The sequence below is a fragment of the Dipteris shenzhenensis genome, chromosome 25, assembly GCF_047967505.1.
Source record: "Dipteris shenzhenensis isolate YYH24624 ecotype China chromosome 25, Dip_SZ_1.0, whole genome shotgun sequence".
Lineage (NCBI taxonomy): Eukaryota > Viridiplantae > Streptophyta > Polypodiopsida > Gleicheniales > Dipteridaceae > Dipteris > Dipteris shenzhenensis.
The window spans coordinates 4,589,732-4,610,242 of record NC_141620.1 but is presented as its reverse complement, the minus strand read 5'-3'; the positions used below and the strand labels follow the sequence as shown (position 1 = coordinate 4,610,242).

Sequence of the window (20,511 nt, the reverse complement as noted above, 5' to 3'; positions counted from 1 at the left end):
AATGTGTAATGAAGGGATATGAACCTCTTCCTCAGCCGGTACAAATAAAGGATTTTATTTTTGGACTAAATGATAGAATCAAGATGGAATTTCTGACTAAATATGTGAACACTCTAGATGAAGAAATAGCCATAGCCTTGAACTATGAAGATGTCTGTAACAAGCGTCAACACACAACGTAATTAACTCCAAGCTCGTAAAGAGACTGAACCTAAAAGCTAGTCCATGTGACTATGCATATACAATCAAAATGGCAGATGGAAGTTAAATTGAAATATGGGACCAAATAGTTACCCAGTTAGAACTTCGCATTTCGAACTATGCTAAAAAGCTGGATTTTGAAATGACAGATATAGCCCTTGGAAAGACATGGCACTCTAAGAAGATATAGCCCTTGGAAAGACATGGCATTCTAAGAAGAATCCATCCATTAATTGAAAAAAGCACATTTATCAGTTCAAGATGAATGATCTACTATATGTCTTGCAAGGTGAAAAGGATTCAGGGACCGTTAGTTTCCGTGATAGAAGTTCGAAAACTCAGAAAGAGATTTTGTTTCTTTATACATCATCAGTAGAGTCGATTGACAGTCCATTGACTAGCATTGACGCTATCCAAGATGGAGAGATGGCCAAGTTGGCTATTCAAATTGCAGAGGAGTTCTCTGATTGTTTTAGGGATGAGTTGCCTTATGGTTTACCTCCAGAGTGGAATGTTCAACATAAGATTGAACTTGTCCCGAGGGCAGAATTCGTAATTAGGCCTCCCTATAGATTGAGTTTTACTGAGGAAGCTAGGGTGCAAAGGCAACTACTTTTCGTCTCTGTATAGATTACAGAGGACTAAACAATATCATTGTTAAGCACAAGTATCCGATGGCTCCGATTGATGATTTACTAGATGCATTACATGGAGCCATAATTTTCAGCAAGATAGATCTTAGGAGTGCCTACCATAAGATCCGGATTAGAGCCGAGGATGTGCATAAAACCACTTTAAGAAGCATGTTTGAACATTACGAGGTTTTGGTAATGCCATTTGGACTTACCAATGCTCCGACTACATTCATCATGTCTATGAATGATTTACTATGCCCGTATATCGGAAAGTTTATAGTATATTTTATTGACGATATTCTTGTTTACAACAAAAGTATTGCCGAGCATCGTGAACACTTCAAAAAAGTATACGATACTTTGAGGAAAGCCAGTCTTTATGTGAATAAAAAGAAAACTATGCTGTGCATGGTAAAGCTTGAATATCTGGGGTTCCATATTACTCCTGATGGGGTGGAAATGGATCCGAAGAAAGTGACTGCGATACTCACCTAGCCTATTCCTCAGAATCTGACCGCTTTTTGCGATAATTCTTAGGATTTGTCCAGTTTTATCAGATGCATATCAAAGGATATTCCGAGATAGTCTCGCCTTTGATTGACTTAACCTCAGATAGTACCTTTTCGATGGGGACAAGATAAAGAGAGTTTGGTCACTACAAAAGAATATGCAATCTCTGGTCCGATGTTAAAATTTGTTGATCCCCAGAAACCGATGCAAGTGGCATTGTAGTAGGAGCGGTTCTTCTCCAAAAGGGAAGGGAAGCTTTCTCCCTCTCAGCAAAATTGGCCAACTCATGAATTAGAGAATTACGTTGTTATTGATACTTTGAAAACATGGAGGCATTATTTATGTGGTTCAGAGTTTTACGTAGATGTAGACCATGATACTTTGAAGCATTAAGTGAACAACTTGACTTGAGAGGTCGCCAAGCTAGGTGGGCAGAGCTCATACAGGAGTTTAATATGACGATTCGGTACCGAACAGGGAAGGAAAACAAATGTTGCTGATGTGTTGTCGCGCATTATGCATAATATGAATTTCATGGTATTAGAGAAGGGTCCATGTGTTTGGTAGCTCCACTGTTAATACTCTAGGCATCCTCCACTGCAACCATGGCTTGACCACTAGTTGCATGTGTCCTCAGGAGCCTGCACTACAACCATGACTTGACCACTTGTTGCATGTGCATCATGAGCATCCTTTGGAATCTCAGGTGGCTGTTTTTCTGTTAGAGGCACTTCCCCCCTGCATAGCAGCTCTTCCTCAACCAAACACACATAATCCTTGTCATCCTTGGCAGTGTGCCCTTGCTCATAAGATGGTTGAACATCATATGATGCTGTGGCAACATTTGCTTTGATTTTCTTGAGTGAATCAGCATACTTTTTCTGACATTGAGAAGAAATATGACCAGGCGACCCACAATAATGACAATCACCTTTAAAAGTTTTTGTATCAAAAGAAGCCTTGGCTGGCTTTGAGGCATTTCCCCCCTTTGGCCGCCATTTATCACGCGCCTTTTGTGGCTGCTGTTGTGAAGCTGTGGCTGGCTTATGATGCATTTTCTTCCCCTTTCCTTTGTCTTGGACAGCATAAGCCTGTCCAGAAGCATCTGACCCTCTCACAAAGTTGCACATTTGCTGCTCTTCTTGCAATGACAGCCCTACCAGATCATCAAAAGATACAGGCGCAACACACAGTGTAATATTCAGCGAGGTAACAAATGCGTGATAGCAGGAGGCACGACTATTCAGTGTGACTGAAATCATTTCTTATCCCCAATGATCTCATCAAAAGCTGCAGAGTGATCGTGCAGATCAGTCAATTTGGTGATATGCTCAAGAATGGTCAGATTGTCCTGCATTTTAACACCTTGAGTTGAGTTTCCAAGGACAACCATTTGGTCTGATTCTTGACGTTGTGCATACTGGCAAGTTTATCCCAAGCATTCTTTGCCAATATACATGATTTCAGATTCTGCATCACCAATTTCTTGACTGAATTCACTATCAATGACATAGCTTGTCCATTATAGCTTGTCCATTGTGCTTGTCAAAAATTTTCTGCTCCTTTGATGAAGTAATAGCTATAGTAATAGATGTAGATGACGTAGGAGTTGCAGGTATGTCAAGAGGACGAGTCTCTTCTCATGTCCCTATTTCCCAAAGGCCTTGGCCAATTAAAAAATGCTGGACCATGAATGCCCATATGGCATAATTTGTCCCATCCAATGTCAGATTCTGAAAAATGAAAGAAATTCTCCTGTGACATGATTGTGGGGAGACCTGCACACAGAAAATCCTATACCGAACTACTAGGCAAGAGAAAATTAAGCTTGCAGAATAGTTGGAAAGCTAAATGACCCTTTTTTGTGCTATTGATGAGTGATTTTCTGTGACAACAAATGCACTATAGGTGAACAGACTGTGAAAAGCAAGCTTTGGATTCCGCTTGTGATTTGACGTATCCCAACTTTGTAATCTCAATGAGCTGCTACCTGCCTGTGTGAAGAACTGACAATCATATGGAGTTGTTGAACGACCAGCCTGAAGACCTTGCTTGCCTACGTTGAGTATCAACAACCAACACAAAGACACTTGTCTGCATGTTAATCCAAAGAAGTTATCTACAGACTCCAAGAGCTCGTTTCTCTTTCTTGCATAATCATCGGGCATTGTGATTGAAAGCGTCCAGTTCTATCTATGCGTCAGTAGGTGGTGAAGTTGTGGATGTGAACGGTGGGCTACCACCACCCTTTTGCTCCTATCTCGCTTCTCTCGTCTCTGCTATCAACAAGTGAAGGACTAGGCATCTCACACACGTCTGTATGCACAAGCTCAAGTTGAGCATCTTTATGTCCTAATCTCCTTTTATGAGGACACTGTAACTGTCTACCATATATGCAGTGCTCACAAAACTTTAAATCAGAAAATTTAAGAGACGGTAAGTAGCCAAGGCGAGCCAATTGCTCCATTCCATGCTAGCCAAAATCTCCCAACGCGTGTCTACTGAGGCATGAGCAGCTTTGAAAGGAGTGAAGGGAACATCTTGGAGGGAACACGACTCCACCGAGTGTTGCCGTACAATGAAAACTGGATCTCGATCATGTCCCTCGAAGAACACCTGTGGGCCAGTAAGAGATAACCAAGCCACTGAACCCCAGGTCATATAGAAAGGTGCTGTATGAAAGATGCTGAAAATCCTAGCAACACCTTTTCAAATCGTCCTCGGCTGTCTGCACTCCCAAAGGCAATGCTGTACTGACTCAACTGCCATGTGACAACGAGGACAAGTAGGGTTAGCTATTTGGGGATCAAACTCCATGAGTTTGATCCCCAAATAGTTCCTTCCATGTGCACGTTCCCTGCAATCATTGGCCTTGTCCGTTGAAGTATATCATGAAGCTCACCTCTAATCACTGATTACCCTGCATTCGGTGACTGTACTCTATGGATGTTAACACCTGATCTGCAAAATGTCATTGTATTTTTGAAAAAGTAAAAATCTTGCAGGCATTTCTTCGACTTGTGAACTTTCTTGGACTACCATCATCCATGATCTATGGTGCTTGTAATACCTGATTTTGTGTCGACCTGCTTCCATGTTAATACTTAAATGTCTTTCGAAAGAGAGCTGGTTTTATTCTTAGTGTCAATAATATGTGAGTGTAATATTTTGTGAGCATATACGAATTATCTCAAGTCTACTTGAGTAAAATGTTAACTGAACTTATTTTAGTCGACCAAAGTAAACTCGGATGGATCTCGAGTTTATACATGACTGCTTAATACATGAGGTGGTTGAAGCGATGAAATAGGACTACTCTAATGTCTTAAGTAGTGTGGTGGCTGAAATCTGATAGTATCCCAACTTGGCGGAAGCGGATCATGATAAGCATGAGCTGCTTCTCGAGACATTACTTTATTTGCAACACGTGTGGAAGGAGCTTGCCCATCGTCCTTCGTTTCTCCATAGGTTCACTGCAATCCCTCCATGAATAGAAAGCCAAAAGAAAAGAGTGATCTTTCTATTCCTGAGGGATTTTCAGAGCCTACGCCAAAAGTTCTTCCGCAGAATTGCAAAAATCTGAAAACTATCCCAATGTGGCACTCTGGAGGGCCTCCAACCTCTACTGCTGAGCTGAAATCTCCGGGCATTTCTAATTGTGTAGAGAAAGAAGGGGAAGCTCTTTTCTCAGTGCCCCTCATCAATCCATTCCCACTCCCCTGGGTCCCACTGCAAGAACCTAATAGGGGAACCACCATACAGCCAAAGTCTCCAAGACCCCAGCACAAGGAGAATAGGATCAAGGTCAAGATACCACTCTGAGTTCCTGCCCCACTCCATGAATCTTGCAATCCTGACAGGCTGAAAAGCAACCTCCAAAAGAATAACATTAGAAGATCTGACAAGTCTGCCTCCCGACTGAACATCAAAGACAAGGGTATCCTCATGTGCATCCTGCATGCAATGATCTGTAACGGAATGCCCGTCCCTGAAAATGCTCCCCACCAAGTGGACTCTGTAAGCGGCATGTCATCGGTATCAATCCACTCTGGCGGAATGGCTGCCTGTATCTGCTGTATCCTGAGTGCACTCCCTCTGAGGTGGCCAACTGCTAAAAGTCTTTGATCCTCTGGAATCTCATAAAGGCTTGCCAAGCGCCTACTGTAGAGGCAGGTCTCCTCTCCCATCTAGACCACAGCATATAATGTGACACTTCAAGTGGCCTGCCATAATCATCCAAAATCAAGTCATTCCACATGACTAGCTGTCTGTGAATTTCTTCACGAGAGTTGGGTGGAACTCTCTGAAGAGTGTTTTTGAAGCAGCCCCAAGCTTTCAGAATAGCAACCAAGAGAGGGGAAGGGGGAGATTTGAGATGGGCTGAAGTAAAGATCCATCTGCTGCTGTCCAACCAATCTCCCCCATGAGAAGGGACACAAGACTGAATACTGCGTGAGAAAAAATTCTTCCAAGGAACCTGTCCAAGCATCAATCCACGTACTACAAACTTGCAGAGTAAGGCCATACACTGCAAGTTCAGATCAATAATATTGAGACCTCCTTCTCCTGTGGGGAGAATGAGGGTCTCCCAAGCCACCCTGGCTACAACATCTGAGGTGTCATCTAAACCACTCCATAGGAAGTTCCTGATAGGTCTCATTAGCTGAGCAATACAACCTCTAAATCTGCACCAACATGAGCAGACAAACCAGGAAGTGGTGGCCAATAAGACCTGGTTCACAACTACAACTCTGGATGCAAGGTCAAGTCTGGCTGAACTCCAAAAGATGAGTTTCCTCCTGATACTCTCCAACACGGGAGCGTACTGTTGTGCTGGAGAGATGCCCACCCCAACATGGCATCCCAAATACCTGACGGAGGCTCCCCTTTGAATCCAAGTGAACCCTATGTCAATCCCCCAGACTGGAGTGTCCTCATCACTGATCCAAAAACCATTGGATTTGTTCCAATTTATGTGTGCACCTACTGCAATGCAAAACAAATCCAATGCCGTCCTGAATGAATTCAGTGTCTGTGGAGTGGCATCCAAAAAAACAGCCGTATCATCTACCAACTCACTATCTAAGAGCTCATCCTCCTGCCTCAGAGGAAGCCTGAGTCCTACAATCCCAGCTTGAGCTCTAATGTAATAGCTCATAGCCTCGGCCACAAAAAGGAATAAAAAGGGGGCTAAGGGGCATCCCTAACGGACTGATCTGGTAATCTGAAACCTGTCCCCTCTGACTCCACCAATAAGAACCTGGCTGTGGGCTGATCTGTAGAGGGCTGACACCCCTCTTATCATCTGAGAAGCCACAACGAGTAAGTGTGCCCTCCAAAAAGCCCCAATCTACCCTGTCATAAGCTTTCTCAAAATCCAAGAGTAGAATGGCCAGCCTGTGGCCATTATGCATGGCCCAATCCGAGGCCTCCCAAAATGAGAAGATGTTATCAAAGATGCTCCTGCCATGCACAAAACCTGTCTGCGTATCATTAAGATCTGGTAGAAAGGGCTGCAGATGAAGGCGGATAGCTTTAGCTAAGATTTTATACAAGGTACACAGCAAGGTAATCGGTCTCCACAGAGACACTAAATTCTTGCAACCCCCTTTCAGAATCAAATGAATGAGGCCCTCCGTAAGTGAGTATGGCATCTCACCCAAGTCCCATACACATTGCAGGGCTGAGGTAATGTGATCCCCAATTTGATCCCAAAAAGTAATAAAAAATAAAGGGGTAAGTCCATCTAAACCAGGACACTTGCCCTTGTGAAGGGCAGAGGACCGGTCCTGAACTCTACGTTGGTGAAGGGTGCATCAAGTGAAACAATCATATCCCCCGTCACCAACCCCGATAAGTGCCGCCAAATAACCACTCCGGCATCATCTGTGGCCTGAGTGTCAGGATCTGCTGTAAGAAGGGAGGCATAGAAATCAGTGGCAACCTGCAAAACAGCATCTGGATGTGTCTGAAGAACTCCGTATGAGTCAACAAGCTGTGAGACGCGCTCCCTGCTGTCTGGGGCCAAGACTAGAGAAGAACTGCTTGTTGACCCTACCTCCCGTCTAAGTCCAAAATGACTCTCTGGCATGAAAGGCATACTCTGCTCTTTGATCTAAGGGTGACTGCTGCAGCAAGGCGCTCCTGAATCCAAGCATTTGTAGGCCTCTTCTGCTCCTCCCTCTGGAGGGCAGCCAACTGTTGGCGAATACCTCTCTCACGCCTGAGGATCTCACCCCTCCTGATACGAGCAACTGAAAGATAAAAATCACTAATATCAAAGAGGACTGCAGCTAAGTCTGAAAAAGAAAGCTGCCCATCCTGCAAATGAGATACCCAAGTCCTCAACACTGTCTCTATAAGGCCCTCCTCTGTATAAAAAGAATATGGAATCCTAACACTGGCAGAGCGACGCCACACATGGGGATCTGAGACCATTAAAACCACTGGAAAATGATCCGAAGTGGACACCCCAGCTGCAATGCGAATAGTACCACCTCTGTCAAGATCCCAATCATCCACATAAAATGTCAATCCGTGCATGTATAGGCATTTGCAACCTCCTGTTCGACCTAGAAAACAAAAGAGAAAGTGGCTAAGCGTGAAAAGCATCATCATGCCAGCATCCCTGCCATTATACTGAAAAAGGAAGGCATCCCATGCTGCTCTCTCTAGGGAGAGAATTCCACCTTCTCTACCACCCCTTTTGTCTGAGGACATTTCAACCATGTTTAAATCACCCCCTATAATCCAAGCATCTGCAATATGTGACCAAGAGAGCAGTTCCTTCCACAAAAGGACACGATCCCCTCTAGAATTGGGTGCATACAGGTTTAAAAGACCAACCTTATTCCCAGCAATCAAAAGTAAAATCCACTGAGCTCTGGAAGGGACTATGATCCCGTGTCCAATCACTAAGGGGAGTATAGAAGACAAAAACAGAAATGCAAGTATCTCCCCAGGTGCCCAAGGTGGGTGACCAAAAGTGTGGCCTGAAAGAAGCTTACCCGACTTGACACAATCCCTGACATCCAATTTGTGTTCCTGAATCATCAAAATGTCCATGGGACCCCCAGTAACACTTGGATGAAGTTGGTTACGAATCGGCTACCTGCGGCGGCACTAAGGTACACCCCAGAGGCCTTGAACGTTCCAACTGACAATCCTCATCTGCGAGAGGAGGAGGCCAGATGGAATATCCTACCCGACCTGGGTAGAGAAAGCCCTCTTCTGCGAAAAGTTCCTCCTATCAAGAGGAGGAAAGTCAACTAGGGAAAGCACACCCACACCTACTGAGGGGGAAACTGTCTCCACAGATGTCTGAAAGATGTGCTCCCCGAGCATAGAGGGTACAAACTACTCCTCCGACTCAAACTCAGCCAAGTCTGCCACAACTAAAAATGAACTCCTGCGAAGTACTTCTCGCGCAGGAGTGCGAAGGAGCCCTGCGGAAGGCGGAGTGGAATCAATAACCCCCTTACCTTTGTTAGGTAAAGACAAACGTCGTGTAAGAGAAGAAGGGGGTTGTTGCTGCATGACCTCTGCATGAATATTCATGACCTCAGCCACGACTTTGGCATTGTTCTCAAGTAAGGCACGTGTCTCTAGAGCAAGGTTCTCCTTAGGTGAGCGCTCCTGTACATGATCAGGGGCAGGAGCAATCTCATCTGCACATGGAACCAGGTCAGGAATGTCTCCTCCCTGAAGAGACGGGTCCGGGGCCCCATCAGTGGTAGCCTGAGGTACTGGCTTCCCAACTCTGACAGGCATCCAACGGTGGACGACCGAAGCAGGACGTACTGATTGTCCTGTTCGCGCTGTAGAAGTACCAGGACGAGAGGCTGATGGTCTTGGTTGTGAAGTCGAAGGTCTAGCAGCGCGTGAGGAGGTAGGAACTGGTCGCGATGAAGGTCCTGGTCGGGTGAAGCTATGAGGCGCACCCGTGGATCTTTTTTATCTTTTCTTTTCTTGGGCAATCTCTGGCAAAGTGCCCAAGGGTCTTGCAAATCCTACACTGATCCTATCTCCCTGCGATCTCGACTCTCTGTCTGAAAAAGGAGCCATCTAGACACTGAAGAATGATGTGGTCATCCGAGATGTTAGGGTCAGAGACGATGACCCTAACACGCAGGCATCTCAAGGAGAGGGCGGATCTCAATAACCACTCCAAAGGCGGCTCTAATGGAATATAGCAATGGATGGTACACCTGAGGAAGGCCTGGAAATATGATGAAGAGTGACGTCGTCCGGCTGTCCTCCTCGACAGAATCGAACCCTAAAGAAAAAGGGGTCCAAAAAATCCTCCTGGAGCATGGTGCTAACAGGCTGGCCCGCAGCACTGTACATGCTACCTCCGAGGAGTCAAAAACAACCTGGAAGAAACCTTGCCCAAGTAGTTGAACATCTATGAGGTGCCCTGCGAGGTCTCCAGGTAGAGTGGCGAGCATCCAATTCTTGACCTGAGCCTGGAAGGGTGGGACCCATGGATGCGAGCAAAAAGCGATGTCAAGCTCTCCTACTCAGTATCTTTTTTGAGCTGCTGCAACTCGTCTTTTGAGAAAATGATGGTTTTCACAGCCAGTGGAAGTGTGCGAGGATTGGCTGAAGGTTGGGCCATCGTCAATCAAGGTGTGATGGCCGACTCGAACACAAAAAATGCTCCGTCCGACCAACAATGCTACTAGGAATGGCTAGGAAAGAAGAGGATAGTAGGGAGGGAGAGGGAGAGGGTGAAGGCGAGAAGGGGCAGCAGGGGGGGAGAGAGAGAGAGGGAGAAGGGGGCAGCAGGAGGAAGAGAGTGAGGGCAAGGGAAGGAGGGGGGCAGCAGGTAGGGAGAGGAGAGGGTGAAAGGAGGAAAAGGGGAGGAGAGGGAGGGAGAGTGTAGGAGGAGACTAGGAGGAGAGGCTAGGGAAGGGGGAGGAGAAGGTAGGTGGAGAGGAAGAAGGGGCTAGGGAGGAGAGGTAGGGCTGAAAGGGTGGGGCGTAGAGGCTAGGGTGGAGAAGAGAGGGCAGGCGGGTAGAGGGAGCATAGTAGGGAGCGGGGTAGGAGGCCGTACGGCCGTACGGCAGGAGGGCAGCAGCAGGGTAGAGGGAGCGGGGTAGAGGGAGACGGGTAGAGAGGTAGAGGGCGGAGAGGCTAAGAGGAGAGGGTGGGGGGCTGAGAGGAGCTACAAGAGGGAGAGGAGAGCGCAGAGGGGGGAGGGAGAGAAGGCCGTACAGCTGAGGAGAAGGGGGAGCAGCAGCAAGGTCGGGTAGGAGCAGCAGCTCGTGACGAATGCTGTTTTGGACTAGCCTACATGTCCATACCAATGACATAAATGTCCTACAAGATTCTCCGCCATCTTCATATTGCATATTTTCTCACAAATTTCCTCTGGAAAGACGGTTTCTTTGGGACCTCGTATTGGGTCCCAAGGTGTGCAAAACCACTTCATACTTGGATAGTTTCTTTGGGACCTCAAACTAAGTCCCAGGGCCTGTAAAATCAAATTTGTTTACCCCTATCATCCTCATAATTAAAAGCAATTGCTATTACATTTTCCAATATTTTTGCGAGATTCTGTTTTTATTATTGTCGTTCAACCCAAATATATAATCCTTGACTTGAACAAACTGCGGTAGGGGTGCAAGAATTTTCATTTTTTTTTTAATTTATCAGTGTATTGTGCCACTCATAAATTCCTCTAGCTGTGGTACAGTAAATCATCCCACGCTCTTGAAGCTTAATTAGTCGGTAGAAATTGTCTTTTGAACTTCACTTTAAAGCTTTCGCAAGTGACTAGAGCTACATTGTCTTTTTGCTGCTTCATCCACCACTTATCCGCAACGTCTGTAAACATGTGCATGGCCTCTCGATGATCATCATATCATTATGAACTTCATAAATGGCAAACGCCTCATCCATTATGATGTCTAAGTTTCTATCTGCCATTCTACCTGCATATTTTTTCAGGCCTCAAATTTGCTATGTTAGGCCCGTTTACTATATCCCTCGCCATTATATGGACACTAGAATTCGATTCCACAATCCTTTTCCTTTTTCTTCCCTAGATGGTCTACCTGTCAAGGAGTGCACAGCTTTTTGTAATTCTTCTTTCCCCTCATTAGCACGCAACTACTGTTGCATTAATTATTGTAAATCATCGTCCAAATTTTTTATTTTGGCATTCAATGAGTAGGGTTCATGTGTGACAGGGCGTGATACTTGCTGTATCGGCTTAACTCATGATGCTACGGGGTTCACAAGAGAGATGGCGTCCTCTATCTCCATTTCTAAGTGGTTATCCTCTTCCATATCTACCTATGTTTGACTTTTTGTGTCGGTTTGTTTGATTTGTTTTTCTTTTTTAAAGACTCAGCTAAACCGAAAACTAATTGTTTTTCCTATGCTAGGAAAATCATTGCAAACTCTGAATGATGAAATACCCCAATTCACAACAACTAAAATCTACTATCCGACTGCTGCTCCCCGACTCCCGTTGCTGCCCCCTCTCAGCCTCTCCTCGCCTCCCTCCCCGCCGCCCCTCTCTCCCCCCTCCCTTCATCCCCCTCCCTGCCTCCCCTCTCCCTCCTCCCTCAGCCCCCTCCTTGCCTCCCTATCTCCGGAGTCTGTCCCCTCAGCTGCCCCTGCCCCCTCAGCCCCCTCCCCCGCACCCTCAGCCCGCTCCCCCGCCCCCTTCCTTCGCACCCTCAGCCCCCTCCCCCGCCTCCTTCCCCCGGTCCCTCAGTCCCTATCCCTGCCCCCTCAGCCCCTCAGCCCCCTCCTCCCCTGCCCCCTTCCCCCGCCTCTCTCAGCCCCTTCCTCCATCCCCTACCTTCAGCCCTCTGCCTCTCTTCTCCCCTCCTCCCTCAACCCCTCTCCTTTCAGCCCTCTTCTAACTCTCTCTCAGCCTCTTCTAGTCTCTCTCTCAGCCTCAACCTCTGCCTTCACCCTCTTCTCCAGCTGTTTTAGTCGGAGCTCAATAGTGTTTGAGCCGGCCTTCCCACCTCGATTGACGATGGCTCTACCTTCAGCCAATCCTCGCCCGCTTCCACCGGCCGCGAAAACCATCACATTCTCAAAAGACGAGTTGCAACAGTTCAGAAAAGATACAAAGTCAGGTGGGACGGGGTACCATGTGTTAGGGTCGTTGTCTCTGACCCTAACATTACGGATGACCACATCATGCTCTAGCATCCAAATGGCCCATTCTTTAGGCAGAGAATCGAGATCGCTGGGAGACAGGATCACTGTAGGATCTGCAAGACCCTTGGGCATTTTGCCCAAGATTGCCCAAGGAAGAGAAAAAAGAAAAGGCCTAAAAGATCCTCATGTGAGGAGTCGCTCTGCCAGTATTAGGATTCCATATGCCTTCTACCCACAGAAGGGCCTCACAGAGGCAGTGTTGTGGAGTTGGGTATCTCACATGCACGATGGGCAGCTTTCCCCGTCAGATATAGCAGCAGCCCTCTCAGATATTAGCGACTTTTATCACTCAGCTGCTCGAATCAAGAGAGGTTAGATCCTCAGGCAAGAGATAGGTATCCGCTAGCCATTGGATGCTCTTCAGAGGGAAGAGTAGAAGAGGCCTACAGATGCTTGGGTTCAGGAGCGCCTTGCTGCAGCAAGGGCTCAGTAGCAGTCATTGTTAGATCACAAAACAGAGTATGCCTTTCATGCCAGAGAGTCATTTTGGACTTAGACAGGAGGAGTTTTACACACATCCAGATACTGTCTTGCAGGTAGCCACAGATGTCTATGCCTCCCTTCTTACAATAGATCCTAACACTCAGGCCAAATATGATGCTCAGGTTGTTATTTGGCAACACTTACCTATGTTGGTGACTGGAGATATGATAGTCTCACTTGATGCACCATTCACCAACATAGAGTTCAGGACTGCTCTATCTGCCCTTCACAAGGGCAAGTGCCCTGGTTTAGATGGGCTTACACCCTCTTTCTTTATTTCATTTTGGGATCAGATTGGGGATCACATCACCCCAGCCCTGCAGGGCGTTTGCGACTCCGGTGAGATGCCATACTCACTCACTGAGGGGCTCATTCATCTTATCCCAAAAGGGAGTTGCATGTCTCAGTGGAGACTGATCACTCAGTTGGGCACTTTGTACAGAATTTTAGCAAAAGCAATCAGCCTACGTCTGCAGCCCTTTCTTCCAGATCTTCAGAAACCACTTCGATAACATCTTCTCATTTTGGGAGGCTCTTGTTTGGGCCATGCATAATGGCCATAGGCTTGCCATCCTACTCCTGGACTTTGAGAAAGCTTATGACTGGGGGCTTTCTAGAGGGTACCCTCACTTGCTTTGGATTCATAGATGCATGGATCAGAGGGGTGTCAGCTCTCTACAGATCAGCCCATAGCCGAGTTCTCATTAGAGTCGGGAGGTAGACTTCTCAGATCTTCAGATGATATTCTTTTAGAGGTTGCCTTCCAACCAGTTAGGATTGCAGGTTACATGGAGTGGGTTACGGACTCACAGTGGTATCTTGATCCTGACCTTGTTCTCCTGGCACTTGGGTCTTGGATTCCACTCATCACGGACTCCTTGCACCTCACACTAGTGACCTTTGGCCTCCTGTAACACTTTTAAAAGAGAGTAGACCTCCCCTCAGACAGTTTATGGACACTGTTGGTGTAGCAAAGAGTGAGGTGGTATCCTAAGGTCTTAGAGAGAGAGACCCTATGCTGAGTAGTTCTGACAACCTTGAGGGGGTGAGTGAGAGAGCCAAAAGGTACTTGAGAAGAGTAAAGAGAAGGCTTCCTGCAGACCAACCATGTTTTAAGAGGCATTACAAGTGACGAAAGTTTGGGAAGTCTTAAGCCAAGCACAAAGAGAGCCATTGACGCAGTCACCAGAGCTACCAACTTCATCGAGGCTCTCGTTGACTTGGACCGAGAAGGCCCATGGTGGTTAAATCCAAGCGGTATGAAGGGGAAGAAGATGTGCAAAGCAGAGAGCAAGTGAAGGAGAAAGGCACGAAGGATGTGTGACGTGTCTTGTTTGAAAAAATGTACCTGCCCCAAACAGGTAAAAAAATTACAGAAAAGAGGAAGAAATAACTCATATTGCATTTATATCTCAATCTCCATGAGTTGGAGCTTGCTATTTCAGCAAATCATAATAATGAGTAATAGACTGATCCATATATGGCCTCCATGGGACATGGGCCTCCTCTTGGATTGCAATTTTTTGCATTTTCCACCTTGCTGGACCAAAATGCTACTGTGAGTATGGGATTGCAAGTTTGGGACAGCTTGCTTTGGGCCACATGGAATGGGAAAAAACATTGCTCTGTTTTTTTGTGAAAATTACTGTGATTGCTTCACAATAGCATCTTGGGCTCTGAGATGAAGTAGAACCTCACGTTTGTGAGTGTGTCCACCTCACACAAGTGAACCAAAATCTGATCTTGTTGCTATGTTTTCGCAAATTTCTTAAATTTTTGGATCGCACCAATGGCAATAAGGGCTGTATTGAAGCCTGCATGGGGAATCACCTTTTGGGCTGTCTTTTGGTGTGGTTCCCTCCTCCTAGTATGTAGTGCCTAACTGTAGTGCAAAGATTTTGCTACAAAAGCTGAGAAAAGACTAGGGTTTCTATGTCTCCATTGGAGGTATCCTCACAAGATTTCCAGCAAGGACAAAGCAGAGAGAAACAAGGAGAGAGTGAAAACGTGATGCTTTAAGAGAGCACCATTTGGTGTCAATATAATCCTCCTCATGACCAGAGCATCTATACGTTAGGCAAGGAACACCCCAATGTTGGTTTCCTGAAGTTAACCTTACTGCCTGATGAAAGGGAGTTATTTTTAAATTTGCCAACTATTTGGGCACATCATCTTATGGTTCAGCAGCAATTTTGAGGTCCAAAAACTGTTGCAGCAAAACACTAGAATCCCTTTGAAATTGATACTTGCCAGGACAACATCCTTGTCACTCCATTGTGTAACACAAAAAGCAGCTCAGCATATATATACTAACAGTAAAGAAGCAAGGAGCAACCTTGCTTTACAGACATTTTCCAGGCAAATTTGTGACAAATCTGTTGACTAACAAGAAAGCAAGGGAAAGCATGTTTGAAGGGCATTTGTGTTATTATTTCTTCTTTTGAAAAGTGGCATCAAAGTTGGCGACTGGCATGTATCATCTATAAGTATAGCGTGTGTTTCCCTCTTTCTCATAGTGGAAATATGTTTTTCTATTACCAAATGTGAGCTGTCATATCAAAGTATGCTATAATCGACTTGTAAGGAATTTGAGAATGTTGTAAGAGAGTCATAAAGGATTGCTTGGGAGGTAGAGGCAGTTGCAACTTATGTTGAGACATGGTCTCTTGTAATGTCTCCTTCAGTATGGCACGGGCTTGCACATGACCCCTTTGACGATCTTATGGAGTCAAATAGGATACTCAATAATGACTCATATGTTTTTATTGGAGTTAATGAGATCAAGCAGGAAAATCGTCATAATTCAATATGCCCAGAACAGATTCCCATTCAACCCTTTATTCATTTTAAGGATGTTGAATGGATGTCCTAAGAATCGCTATCTGTTTTTGAGCTTTTCCATCCATAAAGGCCTCAATGATATTTTCTTAGATGCACCTATAAGCCGTAGGACCTTTGTATTTGTCCTCTATAATGAGCCCTTAGCTTTCTCAACCTATTGGCCAGGATCTTGAGATCAACATAGCAGAAAGTATCCAATGTTTCATTCCCATTTCTAGACTTAAAACCACTTTGGAACTTGGACATGCTTGCTAACAAATCCTCCCCCATATTCGTTTCTGGCAAGTGTATTACATGCTGGAGAAAAGCTGGTCGCTCTTTGCTCTCTCATATAGTTTCTGGCGCGGCATTCTTGAGGAAAGCAGGTCGCCTACGATGCAGGTCTTCCAGAGCTTCCTTTGTGGCTTGATGGTGCAAGTTATCACGGCATAGCTCCTCATCTACAGCTTCAGCAAATATCTTTCAGGAGTGAGCCTTTTTTTTGTCTTCTTGTTGATGTTTAGTGAGGGTTGGGATAGAGACATTCATCTCCTGCCTTATGAGCAGGTTTTGAGGTTAGGGATTTGAGATTTACCTCTCCCCTTCTGTTCTATGTAAATGTTCTTGTAGATGTTTGCAATAAAGATAGCTCTCCCACCTCTGATGTAATGACTGTACTTTGGTACTTTGTTATTTTGAATTGAATATATTACTTTTTTCAGTAAGCTAAAGCTGACGATAGTTTCAAACCTGCTCAGATTGTTGGAACACGATAGATGATCTTCACCTATCCCTAATGCACAGCGTGCTCCACATTCCATAAAAACTGCAGATAAAAGAAGCAAGACTGAAACAGAGATATAGGTCAGCATACTAAAACTTTAATTGCAAAGTAGAAAAGTAACAAAGATAAGCACATTAGTTCCATGCAATAAGAATAAATAAGCCACATATTGAAAGGATAATACATGGTCCAAAAGGAGCCATAACAACAGCAACCACAGATCCAACTAGTTGGCCTAGAGTAGCTCCTGCACCCACAAATCCAAAGAGCCTTGATCCTGCCTGCACATGGTTGCCTTTAAGTTCAATTCCACCACCCAGAATATAACTTGGGCTCCAAGCAAATGAACTCAATATATAGTTGGAGAAAACCAAAATCAAGATGACCTCACTGCTCATGACATCAGCAAGCCGAGCCCACAAAGATGAAGTTGTGAAGAGATTCAGCAGAGCAATCTACAGCAAACGGATTGTAAGATGACCTACGATAAAGCAGCCAAACATTGGCTTTTTAAAAACAGTGTGAAGTGTAATTTTTTCCGTATCACTCACAATGGAAAACCTAAACTAGTTTCTACAAGAATGCATTGGATTAAGGGAAAATTTATCCATCAAACACAAAGAGAATTTTACCCAGATGTAAAAACAAGCTCGCAGACCCATAATATTGTGATGATTAACTTCGTTCTTGGTTCCCCGCTTGAATGTCGGCATCATACCAAAGTAACCCTACAGAGGAAGCAGAACTACAGCACCTCATGTTTCTATTACAAAGTGGGAATCTAGAAGACCTTTTCATGCAATGCCAACACATCTATCCACAAAAGTTCAAATGGGTTAGGGTTCCAAAATTCTCAGACCCAGCAACCTTTTGATCCCTGTTTCCCAGAGTGCAACAGTGTGAACCAAGAAGTGCCTAAAAAGTTCTGTTCCCTATTTTAGGGGGGTTTCCTCATGTACAGCATGATGTATTTCTGCTGTGAGCTTGCTCACGCAGGTATTTTTCATACTTAATAGAAGTATTTTTCAAGGGAGGATGTGAACAAAGTCCATCATCTTTACAACCTTGACTTGCTCTAAGGCTAAAAGGTCACAGTACAAAGGTGATTGATGGATGCTGATTCTCACCAATTTCCCCAGTTCTTTGGTGCTAGAAAGTATTCTGTTTATCAGTTGGAGCAGGAGGAAGACAAAAAGGAACATTAACACAAGAATATGATCAAATTAATATCTTTGCACAATGGAAAGATTGTGACTAAGACAACTTAACACATTAGTGGAAAAATAAGAGCTCTATCCCATGTTTTAGGATGTCATAAATGACAACCTTCTCTGATGAGCCTTGAGCTAAGTGGTGGTGGTTGGCTACACAGAACCTATCAAGGGAGGGAGACATTACAAGAAATAATTTACAAATATTGGAAAATGCCTGCAAATGGTTTTCTTGCAGCTGTTGAGACAGCAACAATAACAACTATTCCACAAAGGTCACCTGCTCATTCTAGTCTGAAGCTGAGGTTTTTGACACTCTTTTCTCCAAACGACAGTTTCTTTTTCCATGCAATAGTTAAATAGTAAGGCATAGATCCAAGAAATAACTTTTACGTATTAAAAGAATGTCAAACCTAGGAACATGACAGCATGTATTTAGAGGTTTCAGTAATATCTGAATCAGCTCATTTCCCCCCCCCCCAAAAAAAAGACTTCTATTAAGTATGAACAAAACCCGTGAGAGCAAGCTCAAAGAGGAAATACATCATGCAATGTATGAGAAAAAAAACACTCCTGGGAAAGAGGTAGAAAACAACCAAGGTTGATGCTGAAAGTGCCATCTCAACCCTGTAGAAGAAGGGGGAGCCCTTCCATTCTGTAAAGAGCTAGCCCACCTAGCAGAAGCTGCCCAAGAGAGCCCTTGCATGCTCGCCCAAATGACCATCGATGTATGTATAGTGTCTGTCCATATACTGGCCAAAGTGTGAGAAGAGTGAATCTGAGATGTTGTCGCATCTCAATTATCAGCTGAGAGAGTGGCCCAAAACCGTGTCATTCTTGAAAACCGAAATGGTATCGTCTACACGAATCTCATAATAGACCAAGCGAGCACATATGAAATGCTCCTCTATGTCCACCTCCTCCGGTGTACATAGCCTGTAGATCCACTACTCTCTAGGTGTGCCTACAACTTCCCCTGCCTCGATCCTCGGCTAATGGGACAAGACCTGCATCTACACAATGGCAATCCTCCACAATGAGAGTCATCTATCCTCCAGGTACTCGGGTCTCATAATCACTCCATCCTTTGGCAATCTCAGGATGTGATGGTGATAGAAATCGATCTTGGTGGGAACTCCTCATCCCTTCCCCAAATCCATGACATATGGAGCTGGAGTAGATCCAACCATATATATATATATATACAATGTCAGGACGTGATCGTGATAGAACTCAATCTTGGTGGAAGCTCCTCGTCCCCTCCCCAAATCCATGACATATGGAGCTAGAGTAGATCCAACCATATATATATATATATATATATATATATATATAGAGAGAGAGAGAGAGAGACATGATATGATCTGATTCTATTAAGGTTCATGTGAGACCCCTCAGGATCTATGGGACTAGTCATCACTATTAACTAATAGTGACCCCTAACATCCAATGAAAGAGGATATTACAAACTTGCTATTAATGAGTACTTGTTGGACCCACTTGTGTGCTAGCTCAAATACCTTCTTGAGGTGTTCCAAAACCCATATCAAGTAGCTTTCTAGCTTTTTGGCTAGTTGTTCCGCATATTGTTCAAATTATCTTTGTTGTCCCCATAACCTTCTCTGATGTGTGCGAAGGCTCTACATCTTAGGAGTACATGCTGCTCATTTTCTACCCACCTTGTTGGGCAGATTTTGCAGATCCTTTCTTCTTTAGGGATTTTAGGTCTTGCCCACACGCTCCTCTCCACCTCCAGATCATGTGAGCTAATTCTAATTTTACAGATTATATGCCTTTTAGATGTTGATATGTCTTCCCCAAGGTATTTCTGCATTCCATAGCTGCCCATTGAGTTAATTTCCTATTTGTAAAATTGCATTTTCACCCCCAGCTTTTTGCGTTGATATCTCCCTAATTGCAAATAGCAAAGAGGATGAGAGAGAAAACACACAATTGGCTATACAAAATGTTCACTCTCTATCATATAAAAAAGGAGAACATGATACAATATATACATACCAAAAAGATGAACATGATACAATATATACTGAACACTACATCAAGGTTGCCGTAAGTACATAAGGACTTTTCACACAAAGACTTACATCCTTTCTAGAGTCCTCTATGTGCCTATCCATCTATCAATTTATACAACATATGAATATATGTAACACCATATGTACATGGATGATGACCAGCCCAATGACCCATACTTCAATGCTTTGATCTACCTTTTAAAATATATGCAATGGCACAGGGAGGAAATGAAATGGATGGAATCTTGGGATATAACAGCCACCACTGATATACCGGAAGATTTTTAAGTGGCTTCCATCTCCTTGTGTGGTATCCTACTGACATCCATCTTCTCAACTTTATTGAGGTAAGCCATGAATCGACATAATGCCTCCCCTTCTAGAGGTGTCATAACTATTTCAATCAGTAGGATAGGGTAGGGTGTCTATACCTTTCCCCTGTTAGAAACGTTTATGTAAAGTCTCTATTCTTTCCAAGTAGATCCTAGAGAGTCGGGGTGCCCAAGCTGGACACCCGTAAAGGATTACTGTCTGCACTAGCATTGTATATAGAAACTTTCTCATTTCCCAATTCCACAGGTGTGCTTTCTTGCATTTATTCTGGAAGCTATACAAATGCTTCAAGGCTCCTAGAATCCTCCGCTTCA

The 20,511-nt window shown here is 44.6% G+C and overlaps 1 protein-coding gene across 7 annotated transcripts in view; it reads right to left on the bottom strand.

The window, feature by feature from the left end:
* Positions 1-20,511, bottom strand: part of LOC147885337 (TLC ATP/ADP transporter) — a 68,022-nt gene that overhangs the window by 26,663 nt on the left and 20,848 nt on the right. For 3 of the 7 annotated variants that reach the window (XM_087396593.1, XM_087396591.1, XM_087396595.1), the window contains 4 exons: positions 17,250-17,345; positions 17,004-17,072; positions 16,802-16,898; positions 16,584-16,680 (listed from right to left, as the gene is read on the bottom strand). In XM_087396593.1, coding sequence (XP_087252719.1) covers positions 16,584-16,680; positions 16,802-16,898; positions 17,004-17,072; positions 17,250-17,345 — 359 coding nt within the window. The remainder of the gene's footprint in view (positions 1-16,583; positions 16,681-16,801; positions 16,899-17,003; positions 17,073-17,249; positions 17,346-20,511) is intronic. The other 4 variants (XM_087396594.1, XM_087396597.1, XM_087396592.1 and 1 more) reach the window with 3 other exon arrangements.